Source organism: Cariama cristata, unplaced genomic scaffold, assembly GCF_000690535.1.
Source record: "Cariama cristata isolate BGI_N322 unplaced genomic scaffold, ASM69053v1 scaffold18216, whole genome shotgun sequence".
Taxonomy (NCBI): domain Eukaryota; kingdom Metazoa; phylum Chordata; class Aves; order Cariamiformes; family Cariamidae; genus Cariama; species Cariama cristata.
The window spans coordinates 25359-32788 of NW_009623996.1; the positions used below are offsets into that span (position 1 = coordinate 25359).

The window sequence follows — 7430 nt, forward strand, 5'->3', positions numbered from 1 at the left end:
CTAATGGCACAACCCATCTCTGCAACAGTAGGTAAATGCAGCAGACGTGGACCTTGTATTTATTCCAATCAGTGAGAAAAGATGTGTTTCTGTGGCAGGAGAGGAGGTGAAGGATATCGTTGTATTGCTTTTCCAGCCTGGGGAAAAAAAAAATAAATCGTGGTGTTTCTGGACCCTGCCAAGCAGCCCTGTGGTCTGGACACCAGAACGTTTTCAGGCCAGGTAAATCAGCTCCGTGATGAGTGTTGCAGAAGACCCGTCTGTTCTTACTGAAGATGCCTCTCCTGGCTGAAAATCACCAAAATTTCCACCCTTCAAACTTTACAGCATTTCTTCTTGTTACAAGTTTGTTCCAGGCGTTCTTGAGCTCAGTCGGTAATGGGTTTAAGAATTTGAAGAGGTGTTAAATTAGATAGGGGAGTGGAAGGTGGGGAGGGAGGTTGCATCTCAACCAACTAGCTCAAACTGCCCCCGTGGTGTCCGGGCTCAGAGGATGTTTTCCTGTCCTCTGAAGTAGCATGTCCAGAAGCTAATAAGACAAAAGCTGATTTCCAAGAAGCTATGGAAAACTGTTAGTGGAGCAGTCATGGATGTGGGACATCCCTGTACAGCAGGCAAAAAGAGAGGCAATCCCTTCCAATATTTGTATGGCAGAAGCAACAAACCTGCAAGCAAGAGTTTTCATGGTCCCAATTTACACAGCTGAATAATGGTGAATGAGCTTTTGTGCCCCATTATGGCCTGAAAATGAGCCCAACTAGCTGATATAAAGCGTTAATCGGTCTTTACCTGCTCAGAGGCATGGAGTATCAGGTCAGAGGGGGAGCGCAGGGCTCCGCACCCACTCGTAGGTTCAGGGTGAGAGGAGCCGGGCAGGGAGCTGTTTGCTCTGGTGCCTGCAAGGTTTATAGAGGAAACCGCTTCCCTTATTAGTGTTATATTTTTAGTGCATTTGTTCTTTAACCGTTTTTTCCTTCCCTGACATCCAAGAAAGGGTTGGCTCCCCCCTCCCTTCCCATATGCAGCCACATTACTCTAGCAAAGGCAGTTCTTGAGCAGTTTCCTCCTCTCTTTTTAGCACTGGGGAGGTGACATTGCTGATTCCCAAACCCAGTGAGGACCCTGTGGCTCTAACCTGCAGCCTTGGTTGTTTTCTCCTCCCCAGGGTGGAATGAGCTCCTAATCGCCTCCTTCTCCCACCGCTCCATAGCCGTGAAAGACGGGATCCTCTTAGCCACCGGGCTCCACGTGCACCGGAACAGCGCGCACAGTGCTGGCGTCGGGGCCATCTTCGACAGGTGGGCAGAGGGAGGGATGGGTGGTGGGGGACATGTCGTGGGCCACCTTGCCTGGACATCCCTGTCTCTGTCTCTGGTCCTCGCGTTGCAACCTGCTTGAGGGGTCGGATGGAGATGCGTTGGCACGTGGGCTCGTAGTCGGAGGAGCCCGGCTGAGGCATGTCCATCCCACGACGTGCGTGGAAGTGTCGTGGTCCTTGCTGCAGGCAGCAACATTAAATCCCTCCTCTTAAACCTGCGTAAACCAACTGCCTGAAATAGGCAGGGAGAAGGCTGCCCGGTGCAAATCAGAGCCTCTTTCATGGGGTCCAGATGCCTTCTAATGTTACGAGGAGGCCACTTCTTTATTTCTTTTCATCTTTAATTGGACCAAGACGTGATTTTATTTTCACAATGAAAAAGCACCAAAAATACCCATCAGGTTCCACATGCGTATCCCGAGGGCTCTTGAATCTCGTGCTTTGGGAAAGTGTTTCAAAGCCAGACTTCCAGGGTGTTTGACCCACAGTGTGGCTCCAGACGCTGCTTAAATGGTGGCTGACCTCCCTGCCCGAGACTCGTCCTGAGACGACTTAGTTGAAACCAAATCACCTTTACTTCTTTGCTTTGCAAGGAAATTGTTCTTTGGACCTGGGTGACATCATTTGTTTCCTGTGAGGTCATAAGTGCAGGATCATGACTTCACTGCAAGATCTAATAGGAAAAACTGGGCAATCAGTGGAAAATATTTCAAGACCGGCACCTGCAGTAAGAGCAAAGGGAGTAATAAAAATTACCGGCAGAGGAAATTGCTTTTAGATACCTGTTGGGTTTTTTTATTATTATTATTTATTTTTAGGCAGCTTTCTCAGGTGCCAAAGCCTGTCAGTGAATGTATGAAGCCAATTTTTATGTTCCCTGTTGTGTCTCACAGGAACTATTGATGTTCCTAACGAGCTATTTTTGATACACGAGGAAAATGAGGGCATATCCTCAGCTGGCATAAGCGAGCGCTATCCCATGACTTCATTAAGCATGCACCGGAGGACCTCACTCTGGGTCTGACACCTGGCTGTTTTTTCATTTCTTTTTAACGATGACGCCTGTGATTTCTGTGTCCTTTGCAGAGTACTGACAGAACTCGTGTCAAAAATGCGAGACATGCAGATGGACAAGACAGAGCTAGGCTGCCTGCGAGCCATTGTCCTCTTCAACCCCGGTACATGCCGTTACCTTCTCTCCTGTCCTCCCTTGGCTGATGCTGTGTCCTTTTGGCTCCTTTTCTTACCTATAAAGCTCCACTGCAAATAACCAAGGGCACCCAATTCCCGAGGACAGGGCAAGAAGGAAGAGAGGCAAGGATGAAAGTCAAATTAAGCGCTGCATGTGCATCTGCCACCTTACAAGCATACCCTTTGCAGGTCAGGGATGGGTCTGGATCCATGCCCGGTGTTGCTCTCCAGGCCTCCCTTTCCAAGGGGTGTTTTCTCCTTTGCAGGAGGCGGCACGGTTTCGTGGTCCAAAATATTCTCTGTGCAGGTCCCAGCCTTGGCCGGGACTCGGCTGCGATCATCCGAAGAGATGGCGAATGCTGCTTTTGGAGCTGACTCCTGCTGATGGGCTGAGTTCTCTGCTGAGCTTGAGGGGCTTTGGCTTGATCAGCGTTACATGTTCCTATTTTCAGTTTTACAGCGACTCGAAAAAAGAGAGTTCTGGTGCTTGAGGGAGTTGTCCCTGGATAGGAGCAAAATTAATCTAGATATCCTTTAAGAGAAAAGTATGAATTAGAGCAAAGTTAGAGCATGGACATCGTTGTCCTCTGTTTCCCCATCTCAACATCCAAGGGCTTTTATTAACTGCGTTTCTGGAAAAGCCCTCTGCAGACCTAGAGAGGGTAAAAGGCATGAATCGTGCTCATAAAATACACAAGAAGTTTATTTTTTGTCCTCAGTTTGCTTCATTTTACCAACTCTAGGAGGCTTTGCACTGCTCGCTTTTCCCCCTTGGCCCCAGCTGCCCAAGGGCAGAGGAAGGTTCAGTGCCGGGGCTTGGCTCCGGCGTTCCAGAGAGCAAAACTCTTCTGCAGCAGGAGATCGAGTGCCAGCCTGCGGATACCTGTACAGCTCTGTTGGGGGCTTCTCTGTATTTTAGAGCGGGTCAGGCCAGAGCAAAAGCAGATGGCAGCCGAGGACAGACCTCCACATCTGCGGCCACCCCATCCCCTCCCTGCCCTCGCAGGAGCATGGCTTGTGCCCAAGGACTGCTCTTTCTCTGGCCTTTCCTACCGAACCTGGGCCAGGGCATTTCAGCAGGGTTTATTGCTGTTTCTTGGGTTTGTTTTTCTGCTTGATTTCCCCCCTACTCTGCCCCGCCTTGTAATCACCAGTAATTTATTGTCTGTAATTTGGGATTAGCCGTATATGGTAAAAGAAGGGGAATCTGGAGAGGTTCCCGTGGCACATGCGCTCGGGGATATCGGTGGTTTGACTGTCCCTTTCACCCTACTAAAACCAGGTCCTCGCCGTGTCGCGGGGGACCTGCCAGAGCCGAGGCTTTTCGTTTAGCCCTGCCACCGTGCTTCGTGCTGGAGGGAGAAATCCCACCAGCCCAGGACTTGAAGGGGTCTTAAACCCTGTAAATGAGGATCTGTGACCACTGGAATGAGCCAGAATGGTTGGGGCTCGGGTAAAAGAGGTCTGTAGTCACAGGGCAAAGCTTTCAGGGCTTGACCGCTCCCCAGGAGGTGTTAGGTACTGCCCCAAATACCTGGGGTTCAGTCCCCGCATCCACACCGTGCCCTGGTCTGGTGGTGCCAGGAGGGCTGGAGGGGGCTGGAGGCGTGCACAGGGGGGGTCCTTGCCTGCCTGGAAAGCCTGGAGGTTTTTGGCTGATGATCCTTTTCATTGCCTTTCAGACTCGAAAGGTCTCTCCAACCCAGCTGAAGTGGAGGCGTTACGGGAGAAGGTGTACGCATCGCTAGAGGCATACTGCAAACACAAATACCCCGACCAGCCCGGGAGGTGAGTTGCTGGCTGGGCCCTGTCCTCCTCCAGCCTTCTGCCCCTGCAAAGCCCCGTGCAAAGGGTGCTGGAGCCCGGGGCAGGGTCCGAGCGCCGTCCTCGGGGTTGCTGCACCTGTGTGTGGGTGCTGGGTCCCTTCTGTTTAGGGCTCCCTGTTCTTCTGGGAGTGAACAGTTCTCTGCAGAGAAAACCACTCATTTCTACCTGCTTCAGCTGTGAACGTCCTTAGAAAATCTCCCTGTGAAGTGCAGAGAGGTTTTTATTCCCACGCGGGTAAATGCAACGCAGCCAGGACAAGGTTGGGCAGTAACAGCGGTGCCGAGACCTGAGGAGCGCCGGCTCCTGCGGCCGCAGCAGTGGGATGAGCACATGGGGGAAGGGGTATCATTTCCCTTTTGGCAACCACGGAGAGCAAACCGCAGCAAAAATAAGACGCACACGGAGTTAATTTTCAGTGGCAGATGAGCATCATTGCTGGGAAGTGAAAGCCTCAATTGATGCTCTTTTCTCCCCTCCCCGCCTCCCCCAATCCAGCTGGGAATGGGAGGGGGAATTAGGAATGCTTTCCTGGACCGTTCCGGAGCTGAGTGGGCGCATTTTCCCAGTTACAGCCTGAAGCTGGCAACTGCCAGTTATGTTACTGACAGTCATTTGAGAAACCAAGCAAAGCACTGGAAAGTGCTGCTGCTGCGTATCGCTGCTGAGGCGTGAATGTTGGGAAAAACAGCCCAAGCAACTGGGATTTGCATCTCACCTGCATTCCCGGTCTTGCATGTCTGGATGGTTAAATAAAAAAAAGGATGCGTTTACAGCAATGAATGCAGCGGGCAGGTCACACCCTCAGAAGTAATATTGGACTTACTTTGCCCCTCCTTTGGCTACCAGTGTGCTGCCAGATGAAAAAAGATGCGTTGTTAAGGGGCTTCTTGGATGTTCATGGTTGGCATGTGGCAAGGAGAGTTAGGATGAAGGTACCATTGGGTGTGTTTGACTTTGCGGTGAGGAGGGGGAGTGATGGATGAGCACGGTGCACAGAGCAGGGTGATTACCTCTCCCCTCCCGGGTGGTTTGTGTGGACCTCAGGCCAACTCTCAAGCCGACTTCTCTTCCAAAAAGCATTATTAAATTGCAGTTCCTAAGCAAATCCAGACCCAGACCCTGGACTTTGGCTGTTCCGGTGTTTCAGAAGAGCTCTGCTCCCCTTGGGGCTCACAATGAGCAGCCAGCCGTGCCTGGCACAAGGAGAGCTGCCTTGGGAATCGTGGCCAGCAGCTCTCCTGGATTGTTCTCCTGGTGGGATGAACTCTTTGCTTTGCACAAGCATCCAGTGTCCGCAGCGGAGTCGTGCTGCCCTCGCACGCCGCCGCTCGCTGCTGCAGGCTGGGGTGAGGCTGGGCGGGGGCCGGCGTGGGGACAGCCCTGCTTTTCATCGGCCAAACCACCACGAAGCCGCTGTGCATGACTGAGCAAAGTCGCTGAGCCACCCACCAGTCAAAAATCAGTTCCCCAGGGCTCTACCTCAATGATCGGCGATCTGTAAAGGAGCATTTTAGGTCCGGGAGCTGCACCAGGGGCTCTAGAATTTGATCTCTCGCTGGCTTTGGATGACCTTGGGCTGGGAACCTCCTTTTGTGTGATCCTCACACCTTTCTTTGGTGACCTTAACGGTTTTTGCACGCTTAGGGCTGTCCTGAGAGCCATGACTGGGCACTGCTGACCTTACTCCATCTCTTCTATGATGCAGGGCAATGGTGGAATAAGCCCAGGGAGGGTGAGCACATGAGCTGGGAGTCCAGAGTTGCACAAGAGCTAGAGGAAGCTCTCAGGTGCTCTCTCCATCCTCCTGGCCTCATGGCACAATGTGATCACCATCTGGGGCTGGAACCAAGTTCTTCCTGTGGTTGAGCCAATGCCTGGTCGAGCCCATGGCGGGCGACCTTCCCTGCTCCCCGCTGCGGCGAGCGCTTGGCTTCCCCACCACTTCAGCTGCCCTTCGGTGCATGACTTCAGCCTAGTCCCCAGCCATCGAGGGCTTGCCAGCACCCTGTAAACACCAAAAGGGAACTTTTCTGTAGCAGGGAGGCATTCCTAGCTGTGCTTCCCCCCACCCTGTGCCAGCCCCTGCTCCTCTGCAGGGAGGGCATGGTGCATACGTGACACCGAGCAGCCGCGGGGAGTCGGGGCTATTTTCTCCTCTCCCGGCCGCAGCCCTGGCACGTTTTGCTGTGGGCTGGTTATCTCACAGTTAAACGTATCCGAGGGCTGGAGCCATCATCTGGTTTGGTTTAAAGTGAAACTTCCTGAATGGGATGGTAGGACTGATTTGTTTTTCCTGGCTCTGCTCCCACCATTCTCGCCAGCTCAGCAAAACCGAAAAAAAAAAAATTGGGGAGAGAGAAGTGTGCATGCATGTATAATGTCTGTATGTTTGTGCAAGTCTCTGTGTGTTTTCTAGAGAGTCCCCTTCTCCCTCGCCTGGTTCCGGCCTTTGCTTATGTTCAAGCCCTGATTGTGCAGCAGTAAAAACAAATAAATGTGCTCCTGGCCATTAAAGGGCCTTTCCCCCGTTTTGAGAGCATTTGCACAAGGGCTGCGTGGGGGGAGGTGACATCCCACAGCACCTGGGGTTGCTACCTGCACTCCCGGGATGCTGGCAGGCAGGGTGGGGGCACCCCGGGTGGCACCGTGGGGTGCTCCGAAGCACCCTTGGAAGAGCCGGTGGCTTTCTCCTGGCTCAGCAGCCTTCTGCCGCCCTCGGAGCCCAATGCACAGCAGCCTTTCTCCGGCATGGCCGGCCGGCCCTCGGGCTCATCTCCTTCACCCCAGCCAGCTCCTGCAGTGCTGTCGGCTCTCCCCAGCCCCCCTGGCTCTCCCCTCGCCGACTGCGAGCATCTCCGGCGGGCAGGGAAGGCTGGGGAGAAAGGGCTTTTGTTGGGTTGGGGCTCCTGGGGCAGGGAGAAGGGGAGCCCCCCATGTCCTGGCTGATTTGCAGCACTCCTTCCAGCTTTTGCATCAAAGCCCTTGTCTCCTTCCATTGGTTTCACCCCCGAGGTGCCTCCGGCCCGGCTGTCAGCCCGGTTTCTGCCGCGCCAGCAGCCCCAGGGCTCGGCAGCAAGCAGCCCCGGTGATGGCT

The 7430-nt window shown here is 53.4% G+C and overlaps 1 protein-coding gene across 1 annotated transcript in view; it reads left to right on the top strand.

Moving 5' to 3' along the window:
• Positions 1-7430, top strand: part of LOC104163864 (retinoic acid receptor RXR-alpha) — a 31431-nt gene that overhangs the window by 23192 nt on the left and 809 nt on the right. The window contains exons 5-7 of the mRNA XM_009703000.1: positions 1166-1298; positions 2405-2496; positions 4192-4297. Coding sequence (XP_009701302.1) covers positions 1166-1298; positions 2405-2496; positions 4192-4297 — 331 coding nt within the window. The remainder of the gene's footprint in view (positions 1-1165; positions 1299-2404; positions 2497-4191; positions 4298-7430) is intronic.